The 15,051-nt window shown below is 51.7% G+C and overlaps 3 protein-coding genes across 3 annotated transcripts; 2 read left to right on the forward strand and 1 right to left on the reverse strand.

The window, feature by feature from the left end:
* Positions 1–1,145: 1,145 nt before the first annotated feature.
* Positions 1,146–2,003, reverse strand: CTRU02_207420 (ww domain binding protein 11; the record flags this gene model as incomplete). The annotated part of the gene is made up of 2 exons (XM_036719194.1): positions 1,146–1,864; positions 1,931–2,003. 2 exons carry the CDS (start codon positions 2,001–2,003, stop codon positions 1,146–1,148), a joined length of 792 nt encoding a protein of 263 aa, XP_036588901.1.
* A 529-nt stretch (positions 2,004–2,532) lies between these two features.
* CTRU02_207421 (serine threonine-protein kinase dbf20) lies at positions 2,533–4,613 on the forward strand (the record flags this gene model as incomplete). Its single annotated transcript, XM_036719193.1, has 3 exons — positions 2,533–3,103; positions 3,152–4,190; positions 4,244–4,613. The coding sequence occupies 3 exons, from the start codon at positions 2,533–2,535 to the stop codon at positions 4,611–4,613; spliced, it is 1,980 nt and encodes a 659-aa protein (XP_036588900.1).
* Positions 4,614–6,445: 1,832 nt separating this feature from the next.
* CTRU02_207422 (uncharacterized protein) lies at positions 6,446–7,375 on the forward strand (the record flags this gene model as incomplete). The annotated part of the gene is made up of 3 exons (XM_036719192.1): positions 6,446–6,619; positions 6,739–7,054; positions 7,128–7,375. 3 exons carry the CDS (start codon positions 6,446–6,448, stop codon positions 7,373–7,375), a joined length of 738 nt encoding a protein of 245 aa, XP_036588899.1.
* Between the last annotated feature and the right edge of the window lie 7,676 nt (positions 7,376–15,051).

Here is a 15,051-nt window from a genome sequence, read left to right on the forward strand (position 1 = left end):
TACATACACGTTATTTAACTGAGTTGAACTACGAGCATTTATTAGTTCGGTGAGCAGTCCGGCCGCTGCAAATTGGCTGAATGCAGGTGCATCCTGCATAAGCTGCAAGACTTACGAACTTGGAGTGACGCTAAAGTAACAGGTGCTGCATTTGCTCACATGTCATCATGTCGTCGCTAACAAGCCCCTGCCAAACCATCCCTTGCGCATCTTGGAGAAGCTCTCCGTCTTTTTATGTCTCTCCTTGGACGCGATCTTCAGGATTATGTATTTTATGTGAATCGCGCCCGCCCTCTTCCGTAAGCATCAGAATTCCTTTCAACCATCGTTCCGCCATTTGGCCCCCATGTTATAATCATAATGATTTTCATAGAGCTCAATATGATGTTGACATTCAACATTGGCTGGTCTCTCGTTACTGGCTTTCTATCAAGTTCATAATGAAACCGATGCAGTGGTAGGTCTGTATCACGCAAGCATAGTGTGACCAGCATGCTTGCCCTTCGTTCATTTTATCTTGTTGCTATGTGGAACTGTGAGACCGTAGTGGCACTCACCAAGTACACAAGGCAATGGTACAGCCTGGCAACACGAACTCCAAACAATACTCGTCTAAACTCGCGACATCTAGGCTTATTACAAAGTGACCAGCTAACCCGATCAAATAATGAGGCCTAGCTGGTTCATTCCTCGTTACTAGCATAAAAGTCGACAATCGCGGGTTCCGCCTCTGCGGACGACTTGGGATTAGCGCTGGGAAGTAGGAAGTGTCGGGCGACTTCAACGGGAAATCATAATTGACAGCTACATCAAGGCGAAAGGCTGCGTATATGCCGGCATGCCTCTCGCCGCTTGGAGCTTCCACGTTCCGATGGATGCCCCTATCGGCAACTGCCGCGGGTCAGTTTAATGTACCCATTGAATCCTGCCTCCACCTATGCAGCCAAATTAGCTCACGACATCGTAGTAATCGATACAGAGCGTCGTTGATCCTTGGACTCAGCGGTGCTGGAGGGAGTTGGCGTGGGGTTATTCTGGCAATGCCAAAACCGGTTTAAGGCGAAACAGCAGCTTCCAGGCGCAACTTTTTGTGCAGCACTGGCATATTAGCCGTGTCGACTCTCAAGAGTCAATGATTCACCTTTTCAAACGTCGTCGTCCTCTGCTTCCTCTACCATGACCTTCTTTGGCCCGGAGGGCTCCATCTCCTCCGCAGTGCCTGTCGATTTCAAATAGCCTTCCCTCTCAAGTCTGTCTGCTTCTTCCGGTTCCATCAGACCACCTTGGCCTTTGCCTTTGTCCAACTTCATCCGAACCGCAGTCGGTACAAACGCAGCTACCGCCTCCTTTTGCAAGTTTCGGACCACGGGCTTTGCTTCGTATACGGTCTTGGGTTCCGGCGCTGGGGTCGCTGACTTTTCGTCCTTCTCTTCTGATTTTCTGTTCTCGGCCTGTTCTGCCTGGCGCCGAGCTCGCCTTTTGGCATACCATTTGTCCAATACTTCTTTGGGAATCGGTGGTGGTGTATCGCGCGGCATAGGGATGCGCTTCACATCATCAGGTACGTCTTCATCGCTGGTCAACTCATCGTCGTTCCGTCTACGCTTTCCAAGAACGCCTCCCGAAAAATCGTCGTCCCGGTGGAAGCCGCGACCAAAGGATGGGGCTTTGTCGCCAAGAGCCTCGCGTGCCTTTTTTACAGCACGTAGATCCTTCTCGAGTCCCTCAAGAACCTGTTCTTCATGTCGTGAGAGCTTACCGCCTCCTGTTGTAATGGCTTTGAGGTCGTCGATTTGTTTTTGAAGGCGTTCGGGATTGCGGCGCGCGAGCTTTTCGTTGCGTCTCGATTGAACTTCGGCCTTGCCTGAGTAAATGGTTTAGTGACATCATTGTAAAACGAGGCTGAGGTTGCGTCTCAATCGCAGCATACCCTTCTTAATCGCCTTAGCCTTGTCGGCTTTGCGTTGAGCTTGCACGGGATTAAAATTGCGTTCTTTGGGCATTGTGGGCGATGTACTTGGAGAGGAAGAGATTCTGAGGTGGGTTAGTCGGCGAGCAATCTTGAAGCTTTCCCGTCCAGACAAGCTCGGATTTGCTATATCGGCCTATCTTATCGTGCCACGTGATGCGTCCAATCAACAGGGGCTTGATTGTTGCCCTTGCAACATTGTTGACTTGGACCCCGCAGCACCCAATAACACTGTTGCTTTGTTCCCGCTCCCCCCTAAAATATCGGGTGTCCACCCAGCGATCGACTGTGCAGTGGTCGGTCTCTCTTGGGCAGATCTTGGGCCGACTCCATCCATCACCCTGGACTCCGACCCAAATCAACCCCACGGCGGAGAAAGATAACAACATACGCCTCGCTTTAGCATCTTCTATTGCGAATCCTGAACTTTATCCATACCTTGCAGCGGTATCGATCCTTTCAACCTCAATTCGATTACCCCTCCCCCCGGGTTATTCTTCTATTATCCCCTCTTTCGTCGCCACCCTTCGATTGCTTTCTTGGACATCAACAACGATACAGCAATGTCGGGCTTCATGTCCAACTTCCTTCCAGGAGGAACCAGGGATAAGGATGCTGCCTCGAGGCCGGAAACTCCCACGAGAAACAGCTTCATCAACCCTGCGAGCACGCCTCAAGGCAGTCCCAGCAAGAGGACGATCCCCCCTGGGGCCAACGAGCTGCCCGATGCATTTGAAGGTGCACTTAAGTTGAACACTCCTGTCCTCGAAAGACCTAGACTTGAGCGCCCACTGAGCGTCATCACCACGCCGCTGTCGCCAGGAAAGAGCAATGTGGGCGAGTCGAGCCCGAATGTGGACGAAAGCGTTCTGCACAAGGGAGTCACATCCACCGGCAGCCCGTTGAAGAAGACCCATGGACAGGAAAACACCCCTCCGGTCCCTCGCCTGGGTGGTACCGACTCGCCTTATCAACAAAGCCACGCCGCCATTTCTCGCCACGAGTTGTATCAAACCAGGGAGAAACCTGTGACACCCCGCAACAAATTCAACACGCAAAGGGCCCTCACCCCCGAAGAGTTGGAGATTTTGCAACGTCCTAACGTTCGACGGCTGGTCAACGTCACTCAGCTCTGTACGTAAACTCTAGAGATCTGACCGAGTTCTGCTAACCTGGAAGTAGACTTCCTTGACTACTACTTCGACCTCTTGACCTACGTCGGCTCCAGACAGAACCGCCTGGCTTCCTTCAAATCAGAGGTCCCCCCTCCACCCGAAACTGACGAAGCGACATACAAGCAGGTGTGGTCGAAGTATGCGGGGCGAGAGCGCGCAAACCTGCGTAAGAGGCGTGTCAGACTTCGCCACGGCGATTTCCAGATCCTCACGCAGGTTGGCCAGGGTGGTTACGGTCAGGTCTTCCTGGCCCAGAAGAAAGATACTCGCGAGGTGTGCGCCTTGAAGGTCATGAGCAAGAAATTGTTGTTCAAGCTGGACGAGGTTAGACATGTGTTGACGGAGCGAGACATTCTCACCACAGCCAAGAGTGATTGGCTGGTCCGGCTACTCTACTCCTTCCAAGACGACAAGAATATCTATCTTGCCATGGAGTACGTACCCGGAGGTGATTTCCGTACTCTGCTGAACAACACTGGTGTTTTGAGTAACCGACATGCTCGATTCTACATTGCGGAAATGTTCTGCTCCGTCGACGCCCTTCACCAACTAGGCTACATCCACAGAGACTTGAAGCCGGAAAACTTCCTTGTCGACTCTACTGGCCACGTAAAGCTCACCGACTTCGGCCTGGCTGCTGGTTTCCTTGCGCCCGCAAAGATTGAATCCATGCGAATCCGTCTTGAGAAAGCTTCTGAGACGTCCGTACCATTTGGAAAGCCCATGGATCAAAGAACTGTAGCCGAACGACGAGAGGGATACCAGACGATGCGTGCGAAGGACACGAACTACGCCAAGTCTATTGTGGGTTCGCCTGATTACATGGCACCGGAAGTGCTTCGGGGAGATGAGTATGACTACACTGTAGATTACTGGAGCTTGGGATGTATGCTTTTTGAGGCCTTGACCGGCTTCCCGCCCTTTGCAGGATCCACTCCTGATGAGACTTGGCGGAACTTGAAGCACTGGAGGGAGGTGCTCAAGCGACCCGTGTGGGAGGACCCCAACTACTTTTTGAGCAACCGCACGTGGAACTTTATCACGACGTAAGTCTTACAACCGCGCCGCTGTTTCTGGCAGTTGCTGACCCTATCTCTAGCTGTATCAACTCAAGGTCCAAGCGGTTCTCCAATATTAAGGAAATATACGCGCACCACTACTTTGCCGAGGTTGATTGGGATACCTTGCGAACCACCAAGGCACCCTTCGTGCCCGAGCTCGATTCAGAGACTGATGCAGGCTACTTTGATGACTTCACCAACGAAGCAGACATGGCCAAGTACAAGGAGGTGCATGACAAGCAACAGGCATTGGAGAACATGGCGGACCGTGATGACGAGATGGGCAAGAGTCTCTTCGTCGGCTTCACATTCCGACACCGCAAGACCACGGATGATGGAAGCCCGCGCAAGCCGATTCCGTTCAACAACAGCGGCAGCAACGAGGACGCTTTTGGCACAATGTTGTAGAGTCAGTCTTTGTGGCGAAATGCGCCGTATCGGTGGTGTTCTCGGAGAAGCTTCCGCTAAACTTGGAATCGGCAGATTCCATTGATGATGATGATGAGGCAGACGTCATGGACCAGAAAGATTAGGCGGTGTTGGGGGGCGACGGACTTCTTGTATGAGTTTGGGAGGGCGGCTGTATCCTGCAGTGCAGCAACGGCATGTTTGAGATGAAATATCGGCTTCTTTGCTTTTTGCGTTGGAGTTTGCAGAAGGACAGAATCGGGATGACAGGCTTGCTGCATGAAACAAGGCAGGGACTTTTTTCTGGGGGTCGGGATTAATTAACGGACGGAAACGGCGTTGCAGACGGCCGACATCCGACATATCATGTTGTACTAGAGACGAATGACACACGCAGAAAATATGGCTTTGTTCAGACCAGATCGGTGAAGCAGCGCCGACCTGCCAGTGTGCGTTGATATTCCGCGTCATCTATTGAGGCTGGCGCGAGACACTGTGTGACGTTCCTGCCTTAGCGGAAGCCGAGATGACCAACATGCCAGCCTTGTCTCTCATACAAAGACAGAATGACCAGCGAGCTGCTGCCAATCTGACGGCGGCTGGGCTTGGTCAAGGCAGACGTAGACCTTGATCAGCCCGAACGAAGCAGCAGCATAAGCACATATTCTGAAACATATTTGCCCAGCCTTTTCGGTCGGGCTCTCATTCGAGTCCCACTCCTCGGCACCTGGACGAGACACACACGGCTGACGGCACCACAAAATTCTCCCTTATGGTACTGGCACTTGGTGACGGAGGATAGGAGTACCATCGGAAGTCCAGCGCGAGAAGCCGCAGCACAACGATTCGGACGAATCGGCACAAGTACGTCAGACCCTGCTTTTAGACATTGCACAAGAGATGAGAGCTAATGCAACGACGGCATAGGAAACCCAAGAGAAAATCAAAGAAGCAGGAGGTCCTGTCCAGTCTCCGGGGGGCCGAGCCAACGTGCTGCAAAGGTGGTTGGCTGGCAGGTCGGTACTAGCGCGGCTCTTGACCGACACTAGGGTCCACTAGGGCCGCTTTGGCCGGTGTTCCCCAACCACCATCCCCGGACTACTATCAAATTGTGGCACGACACAGCAAAACGCACAACACCGATGGGCCACTTAGACCCTCGTTTGAACACCGCAGTGGCTTACTCTACTGCAAGCACCGAAACATTGTTTCCTGTGACACCGCGCCCAGAGGTGAGCGCCAAGCTGCCATGCAGGGCCGCGCGGTGACCCTCATCTAGTCATCGAGCGGATGGCAGGGGGATGAGGGAGGACGAGCTGATGAGGGTTACCACTGAAGGGTGGAGGAAGGAACCGGCTGCATGGTAGGATCTGCGGCGGTCCAAAGAGTCCACGCGGTGTCCGTGGCACAGGGCGAGTTGCCCCTAAAGGGACGAACGAAGGTCAAGACGATGTCATTGCTTTTTTGCCATGCGGCATCTCGGGACCGAAGCAAACAATCTGCAGGACGGTGGACCGGTAGAGAAGGAAACGAAGGGGGCGGAATTGTGTGCGTCAGACGAGAGACCTGCCCATTGTAGCAAAGAATTATAAAGGACTGGCTTGATCTTCGGCTCGTTCATTGTTCGGCTTCGTTTTTGAATCATCACATCGGGACTCATCCTTTCTTCACAACACATCCCCCCCCAAAAAAAACAGCTTCTTTTCTTCTTTTATTTGGCCAGGAAGCCACGGTCGATTCTTTGAGAAAAGCCATTAGACATTCTGCTGCGAAGCAACCCCATCCCATAAACAACGCCCTCCGAGGTACATCAAAGTCAACTCAACAACAAAATGAAGACTACCATTATCGCCGTTGCTCTCGTTCAGAGTGCCGCTGCCGTAGCTAACCCTCCTGGCTGGGACAATGGCAACTGGGGAAATGGTAACTGGGGTCCTGGGGGCTTCAACGGCGGCGGCTGGGGCGGCTGGGGTGCTTGGGGAAACAACGGTGCTGCCAAGTGCGCGGTAAGCTTCCTCTTCATGCGTTTCTCTCACACAGATCATCATCTTATCTTTTGTCTCAACTTTTCCCAAACTTTGAAAATTGTTTACATTGGCTGACACGAAATATCATATCACCACAGGCCTCTTGCTTCTCCTCCCACTTCCAGACGGCCACCCCTACTCCCCAGGCTTTCTGCACTGATAACAGCCAATTGAACGACTGCGTCCGTTCTGCCTGCCCTACTGAGACGGCTGCCATTGCCTCTTGGTCCTCTGCTTCCTCCTCCGCCTGCAGCGCTTTCAACGCTTGCTCTAGTAAGAGTACTTTCACGTACTCTGGCGGCTGGTGGGGTGATGCCACCAAGACAGATGCTGCTGTCACTGTTACTGGCTGCCCAGTGGACGGCTGGTGGATTCCTGGAGGTCCTCTTGGCGGCATGCCGGCTGGTTGGAAATGTAAGCCGATCCTCTTTGATATCCTCCACCTCCCCATACTTTGGTGACATTTTGATGCTGATTCCCATCTTAGACCAAACCAACACTTTTACTGTCACCCGTACCGTTACCAACAACGGCCAAGCTGCTGTTACCACTGGCCCCGTTACTGTTGCTGAGGCCTACTCCGGCACCAGCACCATTCGTTCGACGCTCACGGGTGTCTTTGCCGCTCAGCAGACTGATTCTACCACCACCAACGCTGCTGCTGGCGTTGACCGCAGCGTTAAGGTTGCCGGAGTTTGCCTCGGTGCTGCAGTTGCCGTCGTGGGCCTGATGTAATTGTCTCTCATCGGACGTCAGCCGCTTCAGGAAAACCTACCTGTATGCCTTATCCACCCTCTATTCCCTTGGGCACATGCAAATAAATGTGTCAAGGGGGAAGCCAAAGATTACTCGGAGCTGGGAAGAATCTGGCTTCGGGTATCTTGGCGCGGAGGTTCATGTATTTCTTTCTACTCCCTTCCTTAATGACTTGGAGTTTTTTTTTTGGGCGGAGGAATGTTGATAGGGCTGGATACCTTGTAACAAATTAGTGTGATGACATGTCTCCTTGGTTGAGACCGCCACAGTCTTTACAGTATATATAGTAATCACGGCCGGATACGATGAATGGAACAGAAACTTTTCTGCTTTTAAACTGGCTTCTCAGTGACATCTCCCAGCCTCTTTTGCTATTCTGTTGACCTTCTCAATTTATTTGGATGTATACTTGTGTTTCATTTTCCCCAATCCAAGCAAACAAATTTGCTAGACTATTAACTATCGTAAAGAGTTAAATGGTAGGTTTATCAACAGCCCGAAATAGCCAACGTCATGAGACTAAGTTGACCAAACAATGCAGTGGTGGTCATGGCCCCTGACTTTGCCCCCACACCATCTAGTGTGATGAACAACGTAAAAGTATTAATCATCGATTTAGGAAACGACCGCGATAAGCATGACAGTGGAATCAATTAACTTGTCCTCTTGTGTAAATGGGTAGGGTAAATCGTCTCTCGGTGAGCGGCCGGCTTCTCCGGTGCCGTTGTCCCGATAGCCATTGTACGTACTGCCGGCCCCGATGCGGGGCGACCGTTCCGTTTCTTGCCGGTGACAGTCCGGCCACCACTTGCCGTATTCGGCATCAGGTACCGGACTACACAAAAACAAAACTCTAGGGGACAGTCCATGTGCTGCCCTTGACTCTGTGATATCCTCCCTGGTTCATGATATATGTTGAAATACAGTCACGAAATGCTACAGTTATCAATCGGCGGTCTCTTGTCGTCCCTGGTGAGAAATTTGACGGCCTCCGAATATATATATTTTTTTAACATCCCCCCCTTTCACATTTTACCTGCGGCATGCACACGAGGTAACATATAAAGAGCTGCTGTTAAACAAGAAACAGCTGTTTCTTCTGTGGCAATTGCCGTGTAAAAGCTGGCCGGCTCGCGGATACGTATCGATCCCGTCTTCATCTCTCATCCCGGTCACCGCTGGCGAACGCACGAGGTGATGGGCCGAAAGGGCTATGAGCATACTCGAGACGTAGGCCTCACGAGAATAAGGGGGATGTCATTCGAGTGACACTCGCACAAACACAACCGCATGCTTTTGTCTTACTTGGAGAGATGTACGTTGGGAAGCATACAACAGAAGCACTGAACGCCGTATCGTTTACCGACTAAGAAACACGCCTTCTTCCTAGACGCGGTCCTTGATCGACGAATTCTAAACTCGAAGGTTCATCTTGGAGGGCCAGCTCAAGAATTGGTCTTAATGCTAAAGCTTGAATCTGGCTGGAAAATGGTGCAAAGAGGTAATGGCAGCTTCTATGAAAACAATATCAAAGTTTATGAAACGGGAGCCACGTAGGTAGACCATATGAGTGAACCAGAGGGCCATCATCAATGCACGGAGGCCAAACAGTTGGGCGGATGAATTGAACGGTGTGTATGGCGGGCAATCCCATCCCATCAAGTGACTTCAAATAACATGTTCTAAAATGCAACAATTTGACAGCCCCAGTATGCTTAATGTTTCGGCCGGGTCAGCGCCCAATTGTATTATAACACATCAAAATGGCATAAGTGTAAGCACCGACGAGAACTCGCCAAACCTAATACGCCCACTTACCTTGGCTGCTTCTCCCTTCGACAGAACGCTTAGAAGACAAAATTCCAAACCCATATCAGCCTGAAAATGAACAACACCGTAAACCCATATGAGAAGCCAGACAAAACACTGGACCTCGGGAAGGCACAACCATGTACGGAACACGACAGCCCATTTCTCGTAACCTAACATAGCCATTTGCCGTGTTCCGGGTTCCGCTTCCATCAACTCTCGGTTCGGCTGAATGTCTCTACTGCAATCGATGGAAACATCCTATTCCTCTAGCCGCCCAGCTGTTCAAGAACCTTGTTATGCCATGCCGGAGCCTTCGTCAAAATTTCCCAACAACAAGCACTTCCCCATCAGCGCTAACAGAGACCTAGCACAAGAGGGCAATGTCCGAGATATGACACTGGGCAACATATCGAGACGGATGGCGAGTCGATGACATGTGGGCTTTCAGGGTATTCTCGTTCGGTACGACAACTGGGGTTGACCGATAATTCGAGGGTCGAGTGAGGAAGAAGTTATCGACGAGAGGCATCAAGGCTCGGAGGCTGTTAAAGAATTGCGTGGCGGCAATTGTTCGGCGAGTTATGTTCGATCCTGTTGTTCGGTTGTATAAGTCGACGCTGTGTCTACTAGGTCCTGAGCCGTGTGGACCAAGTCATCTTGCTAGTTGATAGGAGTTCGACCCAATGCCACCTTCGGAAATCTTGAGTAGCATCTCGGGGGCGATCAATACGTGCGGTCCTCGGCTGGCATCTCCATGCGGTTGGCGACATGCGGCATATGAGTGGATGTTCGAGGAGTAGTGACATCCATCCCAACACGCCATCATTCTCTTTGATATGAACTCTTCTGGGACCGTCCAACTCGTTCCTCCAATAATCTGTTCGAGGTGTAATTCGAGAAGAAGGCATTCGCTTCGAAGCTGGTAGTCTGGCTCTATGGCCACCGCCTGTCTGGCAGCAGGTTGCCGGAAGTCCTCGTATGCGCAGTCTCCATGTCCTTTGACCCCTGACTGCCCATCACCGTATGATCCTGCTTCGACATTGTGACTCGGAATTCGCTTAGACGATGTACGTAAAGACACGGGATGTAGCTAAGCCAAGCCAACCCCTTGAAGGCGTTCAGGTGACTAACATAACCCAACCAAAGGCTAAAAGAACACCTACATCGCCAAGTAGAGGGGAGGAAAAATTGGCCGAGGAAGGATGTGCTGCGCTTTACTTATACCAAGGGAGCGTCACTCTAGTTGGCGGCCTTATCCTGGGGAAGTCTGGGGAAAGAGATAAAGAGGCTCTCGCCTGCCCAGACCGCCCATCACCAGATAAGCAGGTAGTCTTGAAACACGCACACGATCTCACGCGCAGGTAGATAGAGGTAGCCTGCAGCAATGGCCAACGTGCATATCCATATCGCTGCAAGCACCGAGATCTCCGGAGACGATCGTCTTGATAGCTGAACCCTTGATGCAGCAAAACAGTGACAGCGGTCAGTAAGGTTTGCATGAAGCAGCAGCGACAGGAGGAGGAGCCATTGATAAGACAATGTTGTTGCGGTGGCCCAGGCACACAAAACGATTGAGTGCGAGAATTGGCCAATTAAGCCTTTGGCCCTCAGTCCATTTCTATATGTTCACTGGCGGATAGGGCAGGTCCGAGGAGAAAGATAGACAAGAGATAGGGAGATAGCGGCAGTATCGACAGGGAGACGATTGCGCGTGGGAGCTGATCTCTGGCGGCATCACATTGCTAATTTACTGAGAAAATGGTGCAAAGAATCAGCTGCCTCATTTGACCAAGTTTTTGGCTAAGGGCTTGTCTTGGAAAAATTGGCTCTGCAGATAAGAATTAACTTATAAAATGAGCTACTTCCCAATTGTTATTATTTTTTTTTTTTTCGTAGGACGCCTGTCTACAGGAAAGATTCGACGGCAAACACGACATACTCGGCACAAGTTTGTGCCCTGCAGCAACCGTTTGGAATGATGGGAGGAGCACACGACACGGTATGAGAGTCCAGCCACCAAACTGGAAAATTTCCCGAGGTATCGAGCCGCTGCAGGAGGTCACGAGACCATTATTGGCCTTTTTACGGCGAGGTTGGCTGGCGTCTCAATCGTATGAAGGCCATGACTTCATCTTTGTTTTGGACATGATGAACTGGCGATGTGGTATCCATCATTCGACACCCGCCACCCCAGAAAGGGTCGAGGTGGCATGCTAGCATGCTCCCTGGCCGAGTAGGCGCAGCCCAAATGAACACAGAATTGAACGGGACCCCCACGCGGGGCACGTTCATGCCTGATTATTGCAGGTGAGAGTTTCACGGCGGAAGAAGCCCTTTTCAGGTGTGATCGACCGCCCGCCCTCGCCCTGCGTTGCTCCGAACCCACGGCGGTTTATATCCGACCGCTTGATAACCGGTCGTTCGACAAGTCAACCGCCTTAGGTCCAAAGGAAACTGAGTGATGGCAAAGACTATCTTGTGTTGAACGAGAGGTGGAGATGGATAAAACCTTATAAGTGAAAGCTCGAAATATCCTGAAATGGCAGCAGAAGCGGTCTTCGGCCGAAAACCGCGAACCTTCGGATGACCATTTCAAGGCCCTTGGTTGGTACCAGTATCGGAGGGGCAGTGGGGGGCCACACACATACAATGTAATTTGGCCGAGATTGCCGGGGAGGGACGCGATAAGGGACAACCCTGACCAATGAGCGACAACTGACTTGTCCATGTCCGAAACGCCCATCTCTTTTCTCTCGAGGAGAAAGGTGCCGGGAAGCAAGTCATGGAGCTGTTGTCATCCTAGCGCATGCCGATTCTCCAGGATGGCTAATGTCTAACAAGAAGTGGTGGCGTCGCCGGGGACTTTGGAGCCCACTTCCGACTCACCGCCAATAAATTCACAAAGTAGCAGAAGCAGCTGGTTTTAACAGAGGGGCATCAGTCAACTCCAGCTTCCATCGAGCAGGCTGACAAGACTCGACCGGCCTGGACTCATGCTCGCATACGGGAGCCTGCTGGTAGAGATGCGGTTTTTTTTCTTCCACATCTCTCATTTTGTTGCGATACCGGCCAGATGTAAATGCGGTACAACAGGGGCACATTTACAGCTTCCATATTTGTACTCGGTCCGTGAAGCGCTTCTGCTAGCCTGCGTTATAAACGAGACCTTGTTTGCGTCGCTTGTTGCGAATAGCCAGAAAAGAAAGGCAAGGCTATCCACATTGGATCTGACTGACAGCGCGATGCCTGCCATGTGTGCGCCATGTGTCTATGGTGTTGCAGCCGTGGGTCTCCCAGGAGACAAAAGGTGTTGAGACCATTAATGCATATCATCAACCTCGAACTCTTGAGGTGCAAAACGGGCGTTTGCTTTGGAGAAGCCACATTATAACTGTCAAAATGTTCTAGACCACACCGTCAGTCGCAACACCGTTGGCAAGCTGAATGCATCAATTGTTGGTTGGTTCCCTGCTGCTGTGACAGAATCACATGTCATATAGGCGCCTGTAGAAGTAACGCGCTATCAGTAGCCTGAGATTAGCGGTGGACAAAGCTCTCCTGGACCCTTCAAATGCATGTCAAGGCTGGCAGCAGGACCAAGGTGGGTGCGATTCAGAACGTCAAGAGGTTTTCCTGGAACGGTGTGGTGGCTCCGTAAGCCACCAGGTATCGAGGTAAGTCCGACGCTGGGCAAGTCTTGCAGGCTCCGATCATGGAGGTTGGGAGGCCATCTTCTGTTCCGCTCTATTTTCGTCCGACCCTAGACTCTTGAGAAAGACGCAACGGGTCGGCCGCTGCGGCTGGACGTGCGCGCAATGAGCGGGTATGGATATCGATAGTTCGCAGGGGCAGCCGGGGCACCGGGATCCGTCAAGAGGAGCAGAATCGATCTCAGCGTCTAGCCCAGGGCATCGCAATATCCTGCCGCCGCGTCGAAATGGTTTCCATCAACTCTTTCGGTCGCATCATGACCTAGCAGTTCCACTGTTGATGCGAGTTGAACCGTGTCCAGAATAGAACCTGCGTAGTCGGATGTACATGCCCCCCTGTGCGCCGCAGCCGCAGTCGTGGAGATCGGTCGATGGGAGACGGGACCGAACTACGCACCCTGCATAGAGAACAAGCCCTCTGAATGGTCCATTGTGGCCGGGAGTTCAAGGTGGACAAACAAAATTTCGTCACAACTTTGCTTGATCTCAATATCGCAAAGTTGGAGGCTTCGAAAAGGAACTTTCGCTCAGAAAGAAAAGTTCGCTCATGTACTACCACCAGTAGCACAGAGGAGTGTGCATCTCATGAGTTGCGTATGGGGCCGGGCATATAAAGCGAGCCTACCACGAAGCTTAAGGTCCGGAGTAATAGAAGCGACGAGCCCCCGCTGCTGACGTTTTCATGCCTGTACTCCATCACCTATTGGGGCTATCAACTAGGGCACGTCCTGCTACCGAGGTTGATCAATACGGAGATGGGTTCCATTCGACCAGACCAGTTGTTGGGAGGACACAAGAGGCCTGGCCAAGAAGATGTGCAATCAAGTGTGACGACAATTGCGGCACCTTGCCGCGTAAGCGATTTAAGAAATTTGACTATGATAGAGCGGCCTATGGCTACCAACTGGAAATGCCACTGAGGGACAAAAAATCATTTTGACGAGCTACTAGCATGTATTGCGAACATTGTCTCGGCATAGCAATGTTCAACAGCTCGAGTCGTGACGTGGTAGTCCACAATGGCAACCCTGGTCGCAAGAAGCCCGCCAGGCTTTCGTTAAAGGCCAGGAAGATGCTTGCTAACAGACCCTCCGCCACGAGGCAACGGATAAGTTCTCGCTGTTTGGTCCATGTTAGCCCAGGCAGAAAGTCACGATCAGCTTCGTAATGACTCGCAACCGTAGAAAAAGACCGGCCGCGCCATTGGTTTTTTCTCGTGATATATCGACTGTGAGCCGGGCAGTGGTTGGCCATCGTATGAACAACATGGCAGGTATGGGCACTCGTCATCCAAGACGCAAGGTTGTTTGAAGTACTACATAGTACGTGTCTGGAATGCCTTGCCTTGGGCGGGGAGCCGCTCCGTTCGGGTTTAGGCGGTAATACCGAACTGAATATCAGTATGTAGTACGTCTTAAGGCGAAGGCGTAAGGCAGATAGATCTTTTCCCTCTCAATTGAAACGAGATCCTTTTACCCCGCGAGAGGGGTGATAGGGTGTTTAGTTTATAGTGGGGAGGCTCGCTATTGAGGAAACCCCCCCCCCCCCCCCCCCGATATCGACGTCGCATAGGTGTGATGGTGGCCAAGAATGAACGGCGGGAAACCAGAAAGATGACAAGATAGATTTCAGTAACAGAGACAAGGAAGTCTGCGCTTGTCAAGCAGGTTTCGGACGAAGTGAAGCTTGACGACGGGTTGCTGGTTGCTACTACCTAGAGCAAGAGGCCCTGGACCCGTTGGGCGGAGGAAACAGAGAAGACAGCGAATGGAAATGGACTGGGTCTGGAGAATGCAACGAAGGAGCGCCGAGATCCACAGTGGATGATGTTCATCGCTGGAGAAAGAAAAGAGGGCCGTGGCCGGGCTGGTGGTGATGGTGGTAGTGACACTACAGAATAATTATTCCGTAGTCACTTTTGGATAGAGTGGGATAAGGTAAGCACGTAAGGTAAGGTAGATAGAAAGCATGGTGCGGTAGTATACCCGTAGTGTCGTAGTTGATGGTACCGGTAATGAGCTATTGCGTATCCATGGGTGGAAACAGACAGCCAGCAAGCACTTGACTTCCTCCGTACTTGCCCGTGCCTGCCCAGTCGACCTACTACCCTGCCCTGCTGTTTCCCTTCCTCGT

Source organism: Colletotrichum truncatum (assembly GCF_014235925.2).
Source record: "Colletotrichum truncatum strain CMES1059 chromosome Unknown Contig_0004, whole genome shotgun sequence".
In the NCBI taxonomy this organism is placed as follows: domain Eukaryota; kingdom Fungi; phylum Ascomycota; class Sordariomycetes; order Glomerellales; family Glomerellaceae; genus Colletotrichum; species Colletotrichum truncatum.